Genomic DNA, 23608 nt, shown 5'->3' with positions numbered 1-23608 from the left:
GGCAGCTTACTGATTTGTTTACTTTCTTTTAACAATGTAACACCACAGAAGTTGTGCTAGATTTCATTCAGTCTACAAAGCACAGAGCCTTCACCTAAAAAAACAAAAACCTAGAGATATTTCCAGACTGCTCAAGAAAAAGTACATTTTCAAACTGTTATATCTTTCTGCACAGTATTAGTAAAGTCACACAGCTAAGTACCTACTAGAAAAAAAAATATATGAAGACATGCTTCAGAAATGTGTTTTTAGTGAATTGGCAATTTGTTTTGGACAGTGAGGTATGTAAAATCAATTTCTTAAAAACAGAATCTAGTAATTGAATTTTTCATTACCTTTATGACCATTTTTTATTGTGAGTTTTTTCTTCTCTTTTTCTTACTTTTTTTTTTTTTTGAACAACAATAATTACTGCAAATACTTGATCACCCTGGCTTACCTTTCTCACATCTGAGCTCTTTGGTTCTGTTGTCCAAGTTATAATTCTAGATACAGCAAGTCTTGTCTCACTAGAGTTCACAAAGTCTGTTGGATCCATCTGTCTTGCCAAGGACTCAATATACTTCAGGATAGCAACTTTCACCTGAGAAGTGAAAAGGTATTCGTTAGGCTCAGAAGCTGGCAAAGATGGATTTATCCCATAATAAACAGACACCACTACAGATTGACAAGACTTATGTCATGAGGAAAAATCAAAATATCCCTGACATGTCTCTATGTCATGTTTCAAAAATCAAGAGCAATTTTCTATCCAGGATAAATTCTGTGTAGTGAGAGCCTGGAATGCTCTATAAGAACTGGCTTGAAATACGTACGTCTACTTGTGTTTGCGTAAGCAAATCAGTACTCTACCATGCTGGTTCCACCAGTGGTTATTGTTCCAGATGCCAAACCATAGCTTTTGGTCTTAACCAAATGCCTGACAGAGACCCAAAAGATCCAAAATTCCGGAGATTAAAGAAAGAACATGAGTCATTTGGTATCCTGTACATTCCTAACTCTGGAAGATAAATGTGTCTGACTTCCAGAGTTTACAGTTTTCCTATAGTCTTTAAACAGCAACCTCCTATCAAACAGTTTGCACAACAATATTCCTTTGGAAGGATCCAGTAACAGAAAGCTCTGATGTTTTTTTCTCCAAACCCTGCAAGTGTTTTGTGCAACAAGCACTTGCTAAAGTGTGCCTAGGGTCCAGTCGTTCAGACAATCTGGTCCTTCAGTCCTGCACAGCCAGGTTTTATTCCCCCCAAGATCAGGGTGAAGAGGAATTTTCTATATCCAAACTTTAATATGTTCCAGTGTGCTTAAAGCCCAACTCTCACAGGATCCTATTTTAAAGAACAAGTTAAGTGCCAATATAATTTCTGTATCATGCAGGTACTTACAATTAGTCATCTTAACATGAGTTCTATGCTTTATGGTATGCCTGACATGGCAAGCTTAGACAACCTTCTTGATGCTTTATTGAAAAGGCTTTTGATACTGACCTTCAGGTTTGGTGTTTGGGTCTGATCTACAATAAACCTCATCAAAATGTTAAATTGTTGATCAAATGGAAAAGAATCCCTGTCAAAAAAAAAAAAAAACAAAACCAAAAGGCAAAAATGTAATGCAACATAAACTTTCAGGACTAAAATAACGCTATACGTTAAAGCTTACACAACAGATTTCAACATCTATCATAATTTTCTTTTTAACTTTACTATCAACCAGAGAAACTCCAAGTCTACGGATTAGCTGACTACTGATTGAATACTGGAGAAGACTGCTAAATCAATATCTCCATACATTGTTACTTTATCTGGCCTCTGTATACTTATCCAGCTTTTGGCACGTCTGTCCATTCCTTCAGTTCAAGCTGTGCTTTGTTCCCTAATCTCCAGTAGCAGCCTGGTATTTATCTTGTCGTCAGAGTTCATACCTGGTTTTGATTTCTCTCCTCTATCTCCCTAATCTATCCTATTTTCTCCTGGATTACTACTATTTTTTTTTTTTAATTATTATCCTATTTCCAGGATTAGCTGAACCTTATTGTAACAGTGACCTGTGCTGGACATCCTTAGAAAGGACTTGGACTACAGAATTGGTGTACACACTGCAGTAACATTCAAGGTCTTATCCTAACATTACCTTTATTTGCTGTTTGAACAATATGAAAGATGCTCTGAACTTTGTGGTAAATAAGAATGCTGTAAATATTCCCCTCCCCCCATCAATCAGAAACAAAATTGATATCTAAGCACATGCACACCATTAAGAAATCAAATTAACAAAACCAGTTACACATTTTAAATGTTATGCTTTAAAGTCACCTATTTAGAAAAGAGATGAGCCTTTTTAATTCAATGCCTGAAATATTGTTACATAACTTTGTTCTCCTTTATTCTGGTGTTCATCAAGATTGAGCCCTCAAAACATACAGGACTATTACGTTTCTAAAATGTTCATCAGCTGCCCATCTGTAATCCTGCAAAAACCTCCATAATATTTGCCATCTAAGTACTCTACCTGGTGACATCCAGAGCTTTTTGCACTTTTGCCTGCACAGACCCCAGCAAATCTGCTCCCATTTTCTTTAGTAACTGGGTCAGGAGAACAAAAAGCCAATCCTGCAAGTCATCTTTATGAATGATGATGAAATCAACCAGGGTTTCCAGAAACATGCTGAAGACCTATAAAGAAAACAGGTGTCACAAAAAGGAACACAGTGCTTTAAATAAAAATAATCAAAGGGGAGGGGTTTACAATCTGTGTTTCAAGATGATTTTGTTATAGACAGTTTAATGAATGAATGATTTTAGTGACTACATGGCTGGGGAAAAAAAAAAAGTCAGACAAGACACGTCTAAAACGTGTCGTATTAAAATACCACATGAAACAAATGAAGGAAGGGGGTAGAATACACTTACTCTCTGTTGTGAATTCCACGGCAAAGCAGGCCATGCAACAAAACAAACCACTCGTTAGCACACATAGTGATCAAGGCTGGTTGTTCAGATGCAGTTTGTAAACAGATACAGGATGCATTCGTTGGAAGTTTACATTTTCTTGAACCTCTTCTCAACAGAGTTACTTAAAACATTATATACCTTGTATCAGATCCAGTCTCCGCGGTCATGAAAGTAACATATGTTTATATATGCTTCTATGTAAAAGCCTGGATATGTTTAACACCACAACTAACGTGTTTGTAGCAATAATTCTACAGAAGCAGTGCAGGTGACAGATCACCAGAGGACATAACTTGAGTCCAATGTGCAATAAACCCTCACCTTACACAAGAATTGGAACTATTTTGCAAAGAGCTACACCTTCACCCTTTCCATAACACATACTGAACCTTTGAGAACCAAAACTAAGGCCTTACAAGGTAGGAACTGCCACACTCAGCAAGGCCTGTGGGACAGCTAATCTGGACTATAACTATGGCCAAAAATGCATACTTGGAGCAAGACCTGCCTGTGACAGGCAACTGTGCCTGCCCATGGCATTTCCACCTGACAACTGGTTATTAAAACTGGTTTACCAAGTGGTCCGAAATACAAATATTTGTACAACTTATGCTTTCTTAAACTGTATCTAACCCAACAGCAGATGTTTTTACTCAGCCACTACTGGTTGCCTTCAACCAGCAAACCTCCTCATGAAAGGGCATGAAACTCCCTTTTCCCCACTCCCTGCTCCCACTTATCTGCTAAGAGAAGGCTATTGGGTCTGAATGTGCTTATGGGGCCCAACCTCCTCATTCCCTATCCTGCTGCTTTTTAAGAGATGTTTGTAAATTTATGTCATAGCCTTTAACTTCAAAGGTTAGTGCTATAAGAAAGGCAAAATAGCTATATTAAGGACTTTAATCATGAGATCCAGAACAGTGCCTTGGTGAGATGCCATATTGCTCCCAGGCATACACAATATACAAACCCCAGTGACCGTGATGCTGAACTCCAGTTCATTACCTTCACAGACCTCACTCTAGTGCGTATCATCAAGACACTCCCTAGAGAACTACAAGTAAAACTGAACTTCTCATTCCATGAGTTAACATGGGAGAGCTGCCCCTTAGGAAGCTAGGAGTAACCAAGTCCTAGCAACATAAGGGAGATTGAGACACATCCCCTTATTGTAAAATATAAAAATCAAGGAGACTTATAAATGCCCACTTCCCCAGCAGATGGCAGGGGTAGAAATATGGATCATTCATCTTGGAATAGTGTCAAATGTGCACACAGGGTAATGTAAGAGAACAAGCCAAGTCTTTGTGATCTTACCTTGCTGTGAGGGTCAGCAAACATGCGAGTAAATATTTCACATAGCCTTTTTAACTCTACTCGGCTGAAATAAATAGAATATGGTATTAACGCTAAAGATTTAGTTGCAGAAAAAAGTTAATAAATATTAACAGCTGAAAGATCTAACCTTTATTTAAATGATATTTAAGTCACACTTCTGAAAACTGTATCTAGGCAAAGCCTTAACTGGCATTCCAGTTTAACCGCTGGGATCACCAGTCTTACATTAAGAAATCTAATAAGCTTTTTTTTTTTTTAAATCATAAGCCAGACACCTGTATTTTCTGCTGGTTTAACCTTTTTCTATGCTCTGGATTGCAGAATACAACTTGAAATGCACACATCTGGGAAGCATTTATTTTCTGCCTGCGCCAAGGTCACCGACTCACTGAAATGTGGTATTTTGCAGCCAAAGTTTCTCAAGTCTCCTTTGTCAGGGAATTCAAATTTTCAAGTAAAATCAGAACTTTCATGCTGTCTGGGTATATACTAATCATAATATTTTGGTCTAAATTTTTAGTTAAAAAATTCATTAAAATCAGTCAAGAATCACACAATATTAACAAATACCAGAACTGACTCTGAAGTCTGACAGCAGGCACATGGAATAGACAAATATATAGAAATACAAAACAGATTAACAAGTGGGCAACCTAGTAAGTCAGAAGATAATTAAATCAAAGCACAAAGTAAGTTCCTATTAGTAAGATTATTAGGTGTCAGTAACGCTCTTTTTATGCCAGGGGTAAGAAGAATGATGTATGGGTCCCTTTCATAAGATGCTGAGGTTGAGTCGAATGCAGAACTCCTTGATGCCAAAGCTCTTATTTGCAATGTATTGAAAATACAAGTCTTAGTTTTCCTCCAAGGCAAACTGCCAAAGAATGCAGAAATTTTGCTTGTTTACTGTGCACACAAAACCAGAACAAGACAGTTAGGTAACATTTCCTGCTCACCATGCATGCAATTAGATATTTTCCACCATTACTATGAAACCAGAGCAACTATTGAAACGCACATGGATTGCTCAGAAAACAGCCATTCAAGTCTTAACTATGCGTACCCTCTTTCCAGAAAGACATTAGTTCTACAGTCCACCAACATACCTCTCCTTCTCTCAAAATAAGCTTCAGCAACAGATGAGAATATGCTATTAGCCTTCAGCTTTTTTATGTTAACTCGTTTGTAAGTAATACAGGACATTTTTCCAAACAAACCTATGCATTAAAGGCTGACCAAATTTTAAAAGGGCATAAAGGGTAGAGGAAAAAGTCTTTGTAACAACGCCACAGCAAGCTGTCAGCTTCATTAAGGGTGAGACGGCACAGTCCCAAAATGACTACAATGCTCTCCTGAATTGCAGATTGCAGCTCTCTGGACAAACTCTTAGTTATTACTCTAATGAATTTTCTTTCTGAACACAGGTTACATGAAAACAGCAAGTGTAACTGTGTCTCTCTTTAAAAGCTCATGGACCCAAGGTAATAATGCAAGTACTAAACTGAAACAGGCAGTGGAAGAACATTTCCTTAAGGGACTTGTTGGCCTTGTTTCATTTAGAAGACCTTATGGGGAGCGCACTTAAGAGAACTAGGCCACATGAAACTATATGAAACAAAAAGGATAGGTAAGCACCACACCACTTTGCATGCACATCTTTCTGGAATATGCAAATCCCAGCTAATATAGGATCAACCATCTTTCAGTTCAGAGCACTAAAGGAAACCTAGCCATATCTCTGCCTTTTATTAAACTTGTTAGACCACAACAGAAGATATCAGGTTTAATTAGAAGACAGACAGACTTGCCCTTTGGACTATTGACCTTGATGATGATCTGCAAGATGTCGTGGGAACAAACAGGATGATAAAATCTAATCATAAGAACAGGCACCAGACCAACCCTGAACCAAAGAGGAAGCAGACCAAAGGCAAACCAAAATGAAATATAATCTAGACAACTAAAACCAGTATCAAATGAAAAAATAACTCTGCAGGGGTGTAGTTTCTGGGACAAGTTTATAAACTATTCAGGATCAAAGCTAAGAAAACTTGGAAGCTTGAGAGACTAGTAACAGCAGTACAGTTTAAAGACTGCAGTCAGCAGGGTTGAAAACAAAAATTCTACCAGCAGCTAAGAGCTACAGATCTGGATAAACAGCCCATCACCCAAACTTCTCAGCATTTTCTCTCTTGGAAAACAGCACTCAAAACCTTGGTTATAAATCCTCACACACCTTTGTGGCAAAATCAGTCTCACTCGACCTTTTCATACAAGTATATGAGGTGCCAGTTTTCTCCAGACAGAAAGTTAAAATAAATAAAGAAAAAAAAAAAAAAAAAAAGGCAGCATACATGAAGGAAGCATCTTTAAAAGACTTGTAAACAGACAACATCAAAAAGCATCTCTGATCTAGAGAGTCTATCTACCTGTGTTAAAAACCTGTAGCACTTCCCACTTAAGGACTATACAACATCATGTAAAGTTCTAGACTATTTTTAGGATAGCAAGAGAATAACTTTTCCAGGCCTGCTCTCTGCATATATTCATTCAGCCTGTTAACATGAGCCATCAAATATTTTCAGCCAGTGTAAAGGCCTTTTAAAATGGAAAGAATTGTGCAAATCCAAGTAGGTAGGCTATAAACCATGCAACCACCACTTACAAACTTAGTCATAATTTAAGCACATAATATTCATAACAGGAAAATAAAGTGTCACAGCTCTTTGTGAATGTTATCTTCAAAGGAGTCAAAGGATAATCAACTTGTTTCCAAATACTTCCACGATAAACTAAGGGCAAAAAACTATGGCCTGAGAGCCAGTTGACTTTAGTTCATGTGACCTGTGGCCATACAAAGTTTCCATATGACTACTGGGTAATTCTAAGATCTGCTGTAATGTGTGACATGCCAAAGGTGTTGGAAGGGTTTATGTGGCTTTCAACATAGGTCTCCATCTCCTACCACAAGCAAATTTTCAGAGCTGGTACACCTATTTCACTGCCCTAAGAAAGTTTCCTCTGCAAACTGTACCATTTATAGGAGCCTCAAATATCTAAGATTTTTCAAGAGTTATAAGTAATATCTGTAATTACATCTGACAAAGACTTCATAAGGAGTCAAAGTATACCCAACATAAGCATTGTCTGATCTCGTCTTTGAAACACGCACACACACATTTTAGAGTAAGTGCGGTGAGTGTTTGCTTCGCCAACTGAGCTGCTGGGAGAAAATAATAAACTGAAGGTTCAGACTAATGTAAATGCATTCAAAGGGTGGTACTGCTTTTACAATACCCTCATTGTGGGAAATGTCAATGTGCTGCAACAAGCACCTCCCATTGGAAGCCTTCACGAAACAGAGGAAGGCTAAGAGAAGATAGCATGCTTAACTGAGTCCTTTCTACATTACTCCTACAAATTTAACACAAATTATACTGATGACATAGCAGAACTTTTTCCAAAACTAAAGTCCCAGATTGTGGAGACAAAGCTTTCACAGCTGTGAAAGATACTATATGTCTTCATAAGGCAGGTACGTATTACTGACATCTGACTACAGCCATCTCTCATGAATGAGTGAACTATAAAACTATCAAGATCACCTCAGTGTTCGCTGACTTTTCAGTAAGTTCTGAAGACCTATGAGCCCCTCTTTCCTTTCAGACCAGTTGGAGCTGGCACAGTGGTTCAAAACCTCAGCCACATCTTCAGTCTGCCGCAGGTAGTGTGGAATGCCCCCATTCCTGGAACCATAGGAGCGCTCTGAGCAAGCGCTTGATGCATCACTGTTAGCATCATCATCGGAGTACATCCCATAGGGTTCATATCTTCTTCTCACTGGCTTTTTCTGGAAAAGGGGAAACTCAGACTTAGTAAGTTATATATAGTTACATCAGTGCCAAAAGAAAAACATTCTATCCATAATCACTAAAAGGAAGACAAATGCTATTGTTATAGTGACGTGTTTTAAAGACGTCACCAAGCACTGCCTGCTTTACCTCTCACAGTACAGCAAGACAGATCCCATTGATTTCAATGAGACTATTCAAGTGACTAAGAGAGCAGGGCTTGCCTTCCCCAGCATGAAAGCAAGATATTTATGCCCAGTGAAATTAGCTACTGGTAATCATACGTTATTTTATTGTCAATAACAGTCAGTTCCATTGTTACAGATTCTATGATGATACAAACTCTACTTCAAGAAAAAAAAAAGGAAGAAAGAGCTGAAAGAACCTGTGCTGACATGCACAGTCACTTTGATATTGATAATGAAGTGACTCTAGAAATGCACTGAGATGACAATTTCTCTGTTAGTTTGGGCTAGGATTTTTCCAGAGGCTGCTATGGGAGTTGAGTACTCAAATCCCACTCATTTCCATAGCATGGCATTAGAGGACATGATTCCCTTAGGTACCATCTTTGACAACCTCGATTCTTACAGAAAAGATATTAAAATAATTATGGTAGCAAAACAAATTGTATGCTATACTACAAAACTCCTAAATGAACCTTAACAGAACAGGACCGATATATATCGAATAAAAGAGAGTCTATATTCTGAAGTGTTTGCTACAGAATTCCTTCCAGCGTGAAGTCCTGCAGCTCTTGGACTTGTGAACCCAGCAGAGTTTTGCTTCCACTAGGACTGCAGGTTTGAAGTGTAGAAACTAACACAAGTGCGGTATCATGGGTGTTAGCAACAGGGTGGGGCAAGTTGGAAAGTAGAAATAAAAAGTCAAGAAAGCACTAGTACCTTGCTCCTGGAGTCTCCTAACAGCTGTAGGCAGGAAAATATTGAAGGGTGGGAAAAAGCATAGAGAATTATGTCAGAAGCTTATGTAGGGTTTGTTTTTGCAACAAAAACGTATAGCAAATGTGTCTTAGCAAATTAAAATACAGTATACGCAAAATAAAAGTGGGTATAATAACGCCTGCGTTTCTCTCCAAACTATTGCTTTACCCTTATAGCCTACAATTTCCATTAGGGAGCTTGGAAGTGAGACTATACGTTAATAGGTTTTTTGACGGCAGATCTATATACAGCAACTCTCTGCTTACCTTTTAGAAATGCTGCTCTGGAAGATACTAGAGGTTTTGGTAATGATTTATATCCCCACGTATTATTAGTAGCATTTGATTTTTAGAGTCTTGGAAAGAAATTCTGATGTCAGGAAACCACTATCTACAGTACACCACATTTAATCAACTTCACTTGACCAAGTTCTCTTTCAACCTGCAGTTCTTACACCACATTTTTTTTTGAAGCTCAGCTTCTTTCAAGACACCCTGGCTGTCACCCCTGGCTTAAAGGCCTTACTTAACAGCAAAGTTTCCATCACCCTTTGAGCTCTTCTGACAGATCCAAGCACTGATTCCCAGTATAGACACTGTGGGTTTACACCAAGTCCAGCTCTCGAGACAGACTGGATCCAATGGGAACTGTACATGGAGAGTAGAGGTCACAAAATGACCCACTGTGTTCTGCTTGAACTGAGTATTTGGCTGAAGCCATCTTTGGAGAAGTTATTTTCATTCCTTACTACTGAGAAAATAATGCTTCTCTGAAAACAAGACTCCTGGGTAAGAGCTGGCATCACATCAAAAGGAGCCTACGGAGCATTTGTAAACTGCCTGTCGTGAGAAGAGCAAATTGGGATGACGGGAAAGAAGGGGACAACAAGATCGCGTTGCATCCTCTAAAGCCATACAAATTTGGATTGATCAACCAAGTCAGCAGCTTAGTTTCCAGCTAGACTTTAGGATTTCCCTTTAAAGTGTTCAGCCCTTTAAGATTTTAACATTCCAGTATAATGTTAATTAGTTTAAAAGAGTGGAATATTTAAAAGGGAACTGTAAGTCTACCTGAATATTAAGTTACACCCAAAGAGACATCAATGATCAGCAGTGAATTGAAACACTGTGACCCTCTCCTCTACCAAGAAACCTGTATTGATCAACTGCTCACATTCAGGGATATAGCCTGATTTCATTTACACAGGCAAGCCATCACCTATAATTATGCCCTGAACTGCTCTGGTGGCAAATTTGAGGTGCTGAGAGCAGAAATTTGTTCACAAGCTGTTGTGTTTGGTAATGAAAATGCCCACTAATGATTCAGCCCACTAAATGCAACAGTGCCATCTATTATATACTGTCCTACCTTTATATTAGTCACATACTCTTTTCTTTTGAATGGTAGGTTTTGTAAAAAGTGACATTTATCTAAGAGTACTCTAATAATCATCTAGAAATGGAGGTGACATGAGCTGGGTGACAACCAAAGATAAAAAGGAAAATGTTAGCCATCCTTAGGGAAAGTGAACTAGGAAATGGAGAAAGGACATTTATCACAAACTCTGGGGACATGGTTCATTCTCCATAGAGATCTGAGATATCTGTCTCAAGACACATTTGGAAGTCCTCCCCTCAGGTCCTGAGCTGGAGAAGATCCAAGGTACACCGGTACCCAGCTAATGCTGTACAATAATTGCTCCTGCCTATACACATCCTCTCTAACCCAAATACTGAAGGTAAATCCAAAGGCTTAATTAACACTTGTCTTCTGAAGAGCAGAAAACACTTTCTGGGGTCTAGCTGAGAGATGTTATAATACAGTAAGATTATACAGGACAATAAAAATTTTTAAAATTACAATGAATTTACTTGGAAATGCACTGAATGTATGAAAGTACTAACAGCAAACTTGAAAAATTACTTCAATTTAACTGTGTGAGATGGTACCGATAACAAGCAAGCCCACTTATGAGCTGATCCAAGTATCTAGACAGGTGCAAATAACACAAGGCAGGAACTTGTGAAATTCTTAGCTCTTTTCTAAACCTGATCAGAATCAACACTAATAGAGAACACTTTTTCTGACGAAGTCTTCATGCAGGTAGTGGGACTGATGGCAATCCCTGACCCTGCAGGTGCCGAGCACCCCTACAGTGCCATATACATCATCTAACAGCCAAGTGAAAGACTAACAGCTGATTCAACCCATTCTGCAGCTCTAGCACCAAGCCACAGTGATCTGTTTGACAACAACTGTGGAGAACTAACATGGAATAAGGAAACAAATATTGCTGCCAATATGCCCAAAGACAAAACAGCAAAAGGTAACTAACTCTACAGCATCAGACACTGGCACAATCAGAACAAAGCTATTTAGAAAGAGGAGAACATACGTACAGGTAACTTTAAGCCACTTTCCGGTGTTGGAAGCATTTTGTATTTTTCCTCTTACCAGTGCATCGGCCACAGCAGCCTCCAGATCTGTGCTTGTGCTCAGGACTCGCATGGCATTCACAGAAGCAGGCATCCTGCCTGGTTGTCCGAGTCCAAACCGGTCTGCACAAAAGACAACATTGAAAGGGGTTGTTAAATGAATTCACATTCACTTGGAATCCTAATCAGGTGCCGAGCAGCTTTCCCCACAGGCTCTGGGAACTTGCAGTGCTTTTCCATTAAACACACTTTTATCCACAGCTCTAGAGAGTTTGCCATTAGAGTCAGAAATAAACTATTGTTTGTTGGGCCCCAGAGACAATTTTGGATCCTCGGGGCAACCTTTTTTTTTTTTTTTTACATCTAGGAAGCAGTGCCTACTTTGTTTCTTTTTTAACACAGAAGTTGTTTCCAAGTTTTATTTTAATGTCAGAGGCAGACATGCCAGTCCCAATCTGGCGCACTCGGGAATCAAGAGAAAGCTTCTCATTAACTTCAGAGAGACAGAATTGTGCCCAGTGTCAGAACATGTTAATACCTGAGCATTCATCTATCCTGCAGCTTTCTCTCAGGCAAGGACGTGAGACTAGTAGCACCAGATTGCCTATCTTATGTCTCAAGGCTTGATTAACCAGTAGAATATCCCCCTTGGCACCACAGTATAAAAATAAGGTTTATTATATGCTTGTGAAGTGCCTCCAATTTTTGTTTTATGTTGTTCTTGATAAGCAGTTTAAATGCCATTTAAAAGCTATATGATATATCAAAATTGATTTTTTTTTTTACCAAACAACATCATCTTTCTCTCTTCGAATTTGATGGCAAAGCACTCAATGGCATCTGAAGCAAGAGGATTGAGTCTAAAATGTCATTTACACTCCTCATAATAATTAGTTTATTTTATCATTTGCCCAGGCTACCAAAAAAGTTACCAAAATTACTTTCTTTGGGCAAAGGCCAAATTCAGAAAGGCATGCTAGCAGGGATATGACAGAATCTGTGACTTGAGCATCACGGGCCAGGCTCTGGCAGCACAGTCCTCCTAGATGGGCTCTGGATTATAAGCAAAGAGAAATTGGTTTTGGCATTCCAAGTTTTTGTTTCCACATGGTCTTGTCTTTGCTCAAGAAGGACTAGGAACACCCCTCCTGGAACATACCTCTGTCCCCTGCACCCACACATGCACTAAGAGTATTGCCAACAAATTCAGTGCTGCACAAATCAAGCTGCATGAACCCATTTAATAGACCTTCAGCTGATCCACATTGGAGGCAAACATCAAGCAGCAAGAGAGAGGGATCAAGTCACATTGGTCTTTTATTAGTTCATCTATATTTAGCTTAATTAAGGAAAACCACTGTTTATCAAAATGCCTAACTATATCATGGACTGAGGTCAAACATGATCTGCAGCACCTTACTGTATTTTTCAGGAAAAACACTGTGCTTATCACAAAACTTCATTGCTTTTTTCTTTACAAACCTACTGCACTGAAATAGCTTTTAAGGAATTAGTTCACACTGATATGCATAATTTAAATCAGAGAATGAAGTTTGCCAGTCTACTGTCCTAATTCCAAAGCTTTACCCAAATGTTCCAGAAATTAAACTCCCAAGGGGATATTTTTTTAAATCTGAAGTATTGAGGAAAACCAACCCTGAAGACTAGCATTTATTTTGGAGAGAGGTGTTATCTATCAAAATCTACTGTTTCTCAGAGTTACGTACCCAGACAAGACATTTCTGATTTACAACAAAAGCACGTCTTCTACAAAACACATTACAAAGGAAACAAAAAACAAAACAGAACAAAAAAAATCTTAGAACTACTGCCAAAAAGTAATCAAATCATGACATTTCACAAAGAAATAAAAGTTTTATGTGTTATTACTATCCCCTTTTTTAATGCACTTAGACTGAAGAATTATTTCAAATATTTCGATGAAACAGTACTTCATCCCTAAAACGGAAAGGTCTGTACACTTCAAGCAGAAGCAAAGAAGATGATAATGCATTAGGTCTGATTGAAACTAAAGTCACTACTACAGAAATACACACTAAGAAGATGTACAGAAGGCAAGTTTTTCCCAAGTGTAAAAGATATCTGGTAGAGTACAAGGGCTGTAAATGTTGAGATAATTTCTGGACTCAGTTTTATATTTAAACCCAACTCAGTGACATTACTCAGGTTTACTCAGGTCACAATTTGGTTTTAACTTTTGAAATAACATCAAGAAATACCACTGTCATTTGTTTTCACATAAATTTAGTATTACATTAGAAAAGGGAAGATAGTTTGGTTTTTTTTAAATGAAGAACAGAATGACAAAGTAATTCAGTTGTAGATCAATTAAATACCCAGTATAAAGAAAGAAATTTGAGCTTTTTAAACAAATGAAGTACAGTGTGGCACACTGGCTTTTATCTGTCTCCATCGCTATCAGGAATTTTCTGAAATACTTCTTTCAGTGACCTTTAAATTCATAACACCCAAGTCACTCTGGGCTTCTCCCCAGGACACTGCTGCCATACCTGAGTGCAGAAGTTAGATCCTAGGACAGACCTCAGCATATCCCTATATGGGGCTTGGAACACATTTGGCTCTGGGAATAACCAGTACATTTCTTGCCCAATGTTACTGGACAAGAAATAAACAGAATATGCTCTGGCCACATTCCCAGAATATACATGGCCACATCTCCCTGGCTAGATTCATAACACTTGTTATAAACTTGATGACAATTTGCAACCACCATTTTTGGTCCAATTATGCTATTTTTAGGGAGATTTTGACATAGGTAAGCATACAGAATTTGACTATGCTTTGCACCAAAGCACACAAGTCAAGCATCAAGTGATTATCACAGGAAGTTGAATGTAAACAAAGCTTAAATCTGTATTATAGTTTGAGGTATTTTAAATATTTTAAGTTAGTTTTGTTAAATACAAATTTAGCTTGTTATTTAGAAAAATGTCAGTCAAATCAGCTTGCATCATTTCTGCTGAGCAACCTGATGAGGGGAATGTTTTGAGAGTTCTAGTTAAGTGGCAGCCGTTTAACTGGACTTATGAGAAACAGCATTTTTCACTCCCTACCTGAAGGGTACTAATAATTTTCAGTATCAGTAAATCTTCAGACAATTTCAGCCTCCAAGAAAACACCGAAGCCCTCATCTTCTACATCATCTTTGCCCCCACAATTAAGTCTCTATTGTCCCAAAGCTAGCAGCACTCATTCATTTCTAAGACTTCCAGTGAAATATCCTGATTTGAAAGGGAGTTACAGGTTCTCCACAACTGTGAATCCAGCACAGGAGTGGGGAAGAAGCAACTGAAATCTGCAGATTTTTCTCATTATCTGTAAGCATTAGTCTCCTGATGCCAAAGTCCCGTGAAATTACGGGAATAATTTTTTCAACAACTTCCATGTACTTTGGACAAGGCCTTCAGAATTATATGAAGGATGGATCAGCATGTGTATGCTCCAAAATTCATTTTGAAAGTTCATGAGGTGCTTAATTCATGTTGTTCTTGTGTATTTTTGAGAGGATCCTACAAATACTTTCATTAACAGACAGGAGTCCAGAATATTTAGTAATAAATGGGATAAAACCCATTGGGATCCGGTCCTAGGCATTGGGAATTGCACCACTGCTAAAGAGGAAATATAAACAGAAGTTGGAAGTACTCTGCATCAGTGAGGATTTAGCCCATGCTGCACAACTGATCTGATTTACAGAATTGAGAAAGCCCTGGATCACCCTTTGTTTAAACACTGTTCACAATGTTCCTCAAACACACAAATTAAAAACATCCAATAAATGAAATTCAAACCAAAAAGCCACATTGAACAAAAACGGAACAGAAAGCCCCACAGCGGTGAGAAGCACATGCCAAGTGCTAGCTGATGCACGTGATGGCAAATGTTAAGATGGTGTAAAACAAGACTACAGATAAGAAGCGGATTCATGCAGTTAGCGCTTGTTCACCTGACTGCCCAACAGAATCAGCAGTGGAGAGAGCACTAGTGGACCTGGAATGACGTCGAGAAGCTGCAAGTAGAAGGAATGGCAACACCCACAGGATTAACACACATTTAACCCGAGACAGAAAATGCCACAATCCAAAGGGGATGCGTGACCGCTACCGGTAAAGGTGTTTCATAGTGACAGGGAAATGACGCTGTATATGAATGCATAACAGATACAGTGCAAGCCCCACAGCAACACCTCCATCTGTAGCTTCCCCCTTATCCCCCATGACTGTAAACACAATGCATGACAAAACTCATTTGTAACAGTCCCAAACCCAGTGCAGTTCAGCAAAAAATCCCAGTGCACATCGGTCACATTCCAGAGCCACAGATCTGGAAGACGGCCATCGTGAGAACATGGAGCACATAACTACAGAACAGGATTTAGATATGTCTGATCTAAACCCTGAAGTGAAGCCATGATGAATGCTTAAGAATTGTGCTTGCAGATATTTTTCCACAACATTCTAGCCTATGCATAAAAAAACCCCAACATTAAAGAGAATGAATAACCACATAAGTAGAAAGAGTCATACAGGGAGGTCAGCCAACCACTGCCTATAGGTCCTCGGGTTGGGTTTCTTTTCCAAGTAAACACACATCGTAGCTGTTGCTACTACCAAAAGTCTCTTGCTTTTAACAAACTTTGCATACATGTTTCTTGAATATAAGTATGTACATGCACAGATAATCTGAACTGCAATATTGTACACCTATCTAGAATTACACTACATGTATACAAATTGTTAACAGCAACAGAGCACATACAGTAGCAGAAGACCTGAAGCCAAATATAGTCCCCACTTCAATTCCCAGTTGTCAGCAGCACATCGATCACAAAATGCCTTTGGAGAGGTTTTCAGTTCATGGAGTCAGCATACAGGTGAGTCTTTTATGAAAGCAAATGGAAAGCTGGTTCAGCCATTTCCAAATTACAGAAATCTAGTTTTTCTAAAGAGGTTTTCCCTGTGTCTAGCAATGACAGGCTCACCCAGCCCAAAGCAACTGACCCAAGCAACTGATTGCCCATTTGAGCAATTCATCACCACTGAAGGCCTTGTTGCTTTAACATCTAGTACTGTTAAGAAACTGAAAAAATTAAAGCAGAATCACCTTCTAATACAAATAGGCTTTGTCAATTATGCATACATGTGTGCAGTAGAAAAAAAATATAAGTCTTCTGTTTAAGGCAAAGCATTCATAAACACAGATACTAACATTATAAAACAGGAATCAGCAAAGTGAGAAAAATAAAATATCATTTGTTTCCCAGCTGTGAGAGCTTGACTAGAAGCTGTACAGAATATGCAATGTGGTCTTTAATCATGGAGAACACATGCATTTATTCAAGAGAACAATCCCACCGCCACCATAAATAACTCCTGAAAGATTTGTAGGATCAGTGCAGGATCATGGACTGAACCTCACAATTAAGATTCTGAGCTCGCAATTGCTTTCTCTCAAGCCATCCGCTGTGCCCCTGTGGATGTCACTGCAAGATCAAGGCCCATGAAGAAACAGGAATAAAAAAACAAAACAAAAAATTCACATCTCTGCAAGGAGGCCGAGTGTAGAGTGACTTTTGACTGATGTTTCCTAACTTACGAAGCCAGAAACTTGGTGCACAGACATGCATACCTGCACAGCAGCCCCAAAACAAAGCACAGAAATTTGCAAGGTCAGGATATCAGTGTTGACATTGACCATAATACTGTTAAGTGCAAGAATCCTGTTGTTTACGTATAGTTAGCTTAAGTATAATCCCCTTAAAGTTAAACTTTATGAGCAAAAATAGACCATGCATAGTAGAATTATATTACCTTAGCATTAATGTAAGATTAACTGGGTTCTAGAAATACTGTAATAGAATCATATTGTTTTGGCTTAAACTGACATATATAAATTTCTTTCAGATGAATAACACACTACATAATTAACAAGTTCATGAACATGCTTGAGCTTAAAGCATTTCAATGAAAACCCAAGAAAAAAAGACAATAGGATAACAACCATACCGGGTTACTATTACACTGATACTTCTTCCCCATGTTATCTTAATGACTTAAAAACAATGTATTTCTAGAAATGCATTAATCTTCAGGTAATTAAATATGTGAGCTAAAATAATGTTTGTTAGAAACAGTGTAATAGACATCTGTAGCTGAAATTATATAGTCAGTGTACGAGTCAGACTCAATAGAGATGGTGGTGTTCGAAACTCACCAACTATGCTTCTGGTACTCTGCGTTTATTTCTCAGAACTAGGGCTCAAGATAGTATTTCAATTATGTATTTTCAATAAAATAAACAAAACAGCACACTGACATAGAACACTGATGAATTAACACTGCTTTTACACTTTGGCTGGAGAAAAGAGCTTCATCTAATATCGAAGCTAGGCAGGGAACTATAAAAGCGAGATACAATTGTGCATCTACCATCCGTTTATGGCTCTGGTATCAAATCAGCTTCATTTAATCAATTAAAAAAGTTAATCTATTTCAATATGAACTCCTCCCATTTTTCACCCAAAATTGAGATATTACAGATAACGTAAACAGATTATTTCATAGTTCAAAAGAATAAAGGTTTGAACCCAAATGCCTCTTACTATTAACTTGAAGATTCCACTCTACACCATTGATGTCAACAGGATTTTTACCACTGATTTCATATGGATAAAGGCAACCAGCTTCTGCATTGATAGCCAAATCAATAATGATAACATCTATGTAAGTTTAAACAATTAAAGTACAATATATTAAATATGAGAAGCAAACAAATTTTGCACATGTCTATATTTTTCATAACCTTTTATACCTATTGGATTAAAGTTGCAGAATTAAGCCCAAAATGCTATGCTCCATTTACACAGTACCTGTATTTTGTTACTATGTGCAAAATAGATCCTGTAATACCACTCTACAGCCTTGATGAAATCTGTAAGAGCTTCTTTCACATTTTTAATACCACATGCACAGCTATGAAATTACTACATCAATGGAGAGTGCCTGGAGATCAACTATATTTCATGTCTGAGATGACATGATGACTTGTTCATACAACAAGTAATGTATTTGGTTGAATATATGATATGGTATTTGATCAGAAACATTAACTATCCTGCTGTTTTCAGCACTGCGCAGAAAAACTTCTGCATGCGGTAAGAATAATGAGATTTTCTATTTGTACTGTACACTTAAACTGCACATTAATGATGTTCCTTTAAAACCTCAGCCTTTCCAGGATTTTAGGCTGCTTGAAAAAGTTTCCTACAAAATGGCATGTGCAACTTCTTAATTGATGATCGACAATGTTGTGTGAAACCACTACAAAAAAAGAGCTTCTATCTCTATTGGAGGATTTGGTATAGAAATGATATACTGTTACTGTACCTAGCTGTAAGAAAATCAAATCATGAATAATTAGTCACCCAACAACAGGCTACAACACTACAGACTACTTCACTGTGACCTAGAAAACAGAGGCTTGCTCTCTTTTAGATTTCCGTCAGTGCTGTCAAGTTAAGCACAGCAGCCCCATATGAGTTGTTTTAATGAAACTAAAAATTACAGAAGCTCAAACTAAACTATTTTCCTGCTAACAGTGAAAAGCCAAGAACCAGAATTGAAGCATGCAGAAGAAAACAGAAGGGAAGCAGGGTTGGAAACAGGGATTGTGTCAGGAATCCAACAGAGGACAGGAAACAAGCTCATTCCACCTGGCAGTGTCTTGAAGGGGCAATCACGACAAGGGAAAAAGGAAAAAAATATTGACCCTTAAAGCTCCAATGCCTACATGTACTCACCAAGTGGAGGAAAGCCCCGAGCAGGGCTTGTATCTCGACTGCTCTCACGGCTGGTATCACGACTGCACCCCTGACTCATGCTGGGTCGGGGGATACGACTGCTCCGTGCTAGCATGCAGCATGGAGAGTTTCAGAGAAGGTGAACAAGTTTAATGAGGACAGAAAGCTCAAAGTCAAGTCACATTTCTGTTAGTTACGGTAATTATCACATTAGTAATTATAATTTGCAGCAGCCTGCTCAGGCTCTTTACAAACCAACTACCTTAACATGCTGAGCTGTGTTTGTGATGTGAAATTTCAGCAGCATTAAATGTCTGGTTGACAGTCTGCTTTTTTCTTAAGCAATCCAAGTTTTGTTATTCAAGTAGAGCAGGAATCTTCAATCACTATGGGGAGCTCTACTGTTACAAAACATGCAAAACAGGTGAGGCTGAAAGAAACCCTTCTGGAATATTTTTTCCTTAATTAAAAGATAAACACCCTCTGGAACAAAACAGCAGGTCAAAATTTTCAAAACCAGTCTTTCAATACTAATACACTATTTTTACATAGATTTGCCTCTCACAAGGAAAGTTTTGCCATGAACAAATATCCTAAGGAAAAAAGGTGTATTGTACAGACTTGCAGAGGTATTTTTCTCCAATGAAAGATACTGGGGAAAAAACGTTTAGAACCTGAGTACCTGAAAGACGGGTTAAAAGGTGTTTGAATTTTAAGACAGCAGCAGCTTCAGATCTTTTACAGAAACTAAATTCTACTCCTCAAACATTTCTAAAACCTTATATTTATGGTTTTATATGCACACAGATTGAGACGTGTGCACTTAAGGGTGGCTTTAAACTGTATTCTTTACTCTGACAAAACCATACATGAACAAGACTCTTTAGTTTAGCAGTTGTCAAGTGTTCAATTTCCCACAGCCTAATAAGGCTCCTGCCTATCAGCTGTGTCACGGGAACTCATCATATGCACACTCTTTGGTCAAACAGAAAGTGGTAGAAGATTAAACTGCTTTCATAATAAAAAGCAATCACGCTTACTCTAGCTGAAGTTCTATTCTTCAGCAAACAGGAAAAGCAGAGCTAGGCTGTCAGAAGGTTGCTCAACATCAAGGATTTTATTATTTTCTTAAATGAGCATTTTAGATATTTAGACCTGGATTATTCCTCTGCAAATTCTGTGTCATTTTAGTATGAAAGATGTTTGCAAAAAGTTATTAAATAAGCTTTATGCCTGGTCAAGAATACTATGTTTTCCTAGGTAAAAGAATAGCACTTAATTGTCATGAGTTTACCTTGAAGAATTTAACGACTAAAAAGGGATTTCCTCTGCTGTTTTGAAAAGGCAGTAGCATATTTAAACTGTTCAGGAAAAGCCTTTAAGGAATTTTCTCATGCACAGAGTAAAATCTAATCTACCAGTTTTGACGACAATGTAACAGAGGCCCATATACATAACACGAGCCTGCTAATACCTTAATAGCATCCTTGTATTTAGAAAAACAGTGCCATTTGCATGCTTCAGAATATATATACTTTCATAGAACCATAGAATCAACTAGGTTGGAAAAGACCTTTAAGATCATCAAGTCCAACCATTACATCAGGACTGCCAAGTTCACCACTAAACCATGTCATTGAGGGCCTCATCTACATGTTTTTTGAACACTTCCAGGGACGGTGATTCTACCACTTTCCTGGGAAGCAGGATCCAAATCTCTGTTGGTCTGTATACAGAACTTAGATGCCTAGACTCAAGCTAATGAAGTTCTGCTACAGTTCTTCCATGGGATAATATACACTGGCTCTACTAGTATCCTTTCAAGTAAAACAGTACAGAACAAAACAGAAACCTTCATATTTAGGCCTTAAAATTCAAATATAGACTACTGCCAGATTCTTGGTTTGTCAAATCCCTCCCAGTTTTGCAAAACCCAGCTCATATCTCAGATGAATTAATGGTTCTGATGGTTGACCTTTGATGACAGACAACACAAGATGAGCTACTGACCAAGTTGATTAGATCACCATGTCTAAAACTTCTGAGTTAGATGGTCTTACAATAAATAAGACCGACTAAATTATATGAACTGGATGAAATTATGGTTCATGAGTACAATAATCCCACCTTGGAAGTACAAGCAAAAAAGCTGACAGATGAACTGAAGGTGAAAGCAACACTCTCAAGTCTTCCACAAAAATACTTGCTTGAAATTGAGGACTCTCTAGAAGCAAACTTCTCATTCTTGGGTCTCATGCTCATATGTAAATAATGGCAGCCTTCACATCAGGTTTACACAAGCAGTCATTTCTCTTAAGTAGAGAAGATCTGTCAGTCTTGTCTATAATACAACCCTACTAAAACCAGCAATGGCTCTTTAGACAGGGAGAGATGTGAATGATTAAAAAAAAAAAAATTAGTGAATGCACATAGTACATTCTCCTTCCATAACAGCTAACAGCAGCAGCATGAAGTGTGAAGAAAATGCATTTTAACTGTGTGAGCGCATACCACAGATGAAGCACAATACTGATTGCACAAGCAGAGCACCCAAACCCAAACACCAGCTACTTCATGAGTAATGGTCAAACTAAAGATTTACATGTTACAAACACAAAAGCAAGTAAAAAAGAATGAATTGAAAAGCACTGAATGATAAATCTGTTGTAGACTCCCAGGCACCTGCCTCACTTTTAGTGTTGTGTTATGTTGGGAAGATGGGATATTAGCTGCTCAGAGTATTTCCTTTAGATACTGCCAGCAGTAAGGGCCAGCAGTGTTGTCATTTAGACAAGCATCTCATACTGTCACAGCCTGTGTTTGCAGTGCATGCAGCAAAGGCAGAGAAGATAGACACGAGTCTCGATTTCAGAATTCCCAACTCCCAGAAGTTGGACGGAAATCAAGTAAATGAGTAGCAAAATTGATTAACAGAAGTAGGCAGGATGAAAGCAGACAGTGTGCTCACAGCCAGCTCCGGACTGACAGCCTAGAAAAGGACAGGAGTGACTTGTTTTCAATAAAATCCCAGCTTTCTAGATGTGTCCTGTGTATTTAAGTTTTACCAATTTCATCTGGAAAGTCGAAGCAATTGGGTACAGTTCACACCATTGCTAAAACACACTATTAGGCTGTCTTACACCAGTGGAAGCCAACAAATGCAAATCCCACCAGCAGAACTCAATAGTGCCCCTGTTTACAAATCTACCACTTGGAAGAAACCTGTATTTCATTAGGGTGTGATTTTTCATGATTCTTAAGTGGAGACTAAAAATCAGCAGATGCTTCCTTTACATCAATACAAGCATTTTAAAGAGCCTGTAAAAGCTGCTAAAACAGCCAAAGGAAGCTCTGCAGTGGGGTATACCCAGTAGAAGCAAGTCAAGAACTGCCTTCAGCTTTCCAATAAACACACACAGCATAACCCCAACAGAAGGAGTGCTGCTGCACGAAATTGATAGCCAGCTGTGCCTTCTTCACTTTTTGGAGAACGACAATTTCAAATCTCTCACTCCTTTCAGATCCAATTGTGCCACATAATCTGCTGAGCATCCAAAAAAAATAACTTCAGGCAGATAAACTTTCAATCCATGGGAATTAGATATCACCTTTTTTGAGGAGATATCCTTTAAGGGGTCCAAAGTAAAGCTTGAGATTAAGTGGGCTATACTTTTCCTTCCCCAACAGAGTATCACTGCTAGTAAATCTCCACTGAGCAGACAGCAAAGGCAAGCTTAAAACTGAAAACCGCTACAGAACAGGGCCATATATATGACCATGCAGGACCTGAGCATACCAAACATGCCTCATTGTGCTGCCTCTTGGAAAACAATGTGCTACTTCAAGGTTTCCAGCATACAGAAGGAACATATGTCATGGACACCTGTGGTCATCATGGAAATCTAAAGAGCATCCACATGCAAAGGCTCTATTAGGTTGTTACTGCCTCAGAAGGGCCTGAAAAACTCCAGTCGATGGTTCCTGTATAAAGCCCAACTGCACACAGGGATCCACGCTCTGTGTGCTTAATCTTCATAGACAGCATTGGTCAAGCTGCAGCTTCCAGTTACCCCTAGAAAAACTACGTATCAATGGATGAGTAATGAGCAGGATCCAGGAATTACCCACTTCTAACAGCCTGATCTGCACAATGGTTCAACACCTGCTGCACTGCAATGTGTGCTCAAGCACATCAGACGCTGACAAAGTCTATTGATATATCTACAACCAAGGTGAGTGGGAGTCTATT

General features: G+C 38.5%; 1 protein-coding gene across 9 annotated transcripts in view; it reads right to left on the bottom strand.

Moving 5' to 3' along the window:
* The window catches only part of CLASP1 (cytoplasmic linker associated protein 1), a 180693-nt gene that overhangs the window by 45312 nt on the left and 111773 nt on the right, over positions 1-23608 (bottom strand). For 5 of the 9 annotated variants that reach the window (XM_030488256.1, XM_030488255.1, XM_030488261.1 and 2 more), the window contains 10 exons: positions 19360-19467; positions 15508-15570; positions 11539-11642; positions 9046-9069; positions 7895-8139; positions 4269-4332; positions 2910-2912; positions 2509-2672; positions 1488-1566; positions 440-583 (listed from right to left, as the gene is read on the bottom strand). In XM_030488256.1, the coding sequence (XP_030344116.1) occupies positions 440-583; positions 1488-1566; positions 2509-2672; positions 2910-2912; positions 4269-4332; positions 7895-8139; positions 9046-9069; positions 11539-11642; positions 15508-15570; positions 19360-19467 (998 nt within the window). The remainder of the gene's footprint in view (positions 1-439; positions 584-1487; positions 1567-2508; positions 2673-2909; positions 2913-4268; positions 4333-7894; positions 8140-9045; positions 9070-11538; positions 11643-15507; positions 15571-19359; positions 19468-23608) is intronic. The other 4 variants (XM_030488257.1, XM_030488258.1, XM_032919973.1 and 1 more) reach the window with 3 other exon arrangements.

The sequence above is a fragment of the Strigops habroptila genome, chromosome 5, assembly GCF_004027225.2.
Source record: "Strigops habroptila isolate Jane chromosome 5, bStrHab1.2.pri, whole genome shotgun sequence".
Lineage (NCBI taxonomy): Eukaryota > Metazoa > Chordata > Aves > Psittaciformes > Psittacidae > Strigops > Strigops habroptila.
Note: the sequence above shows the minus strand (reverse complement) of the source record. Positions and strands in the feature narration are given on the sequence as shown.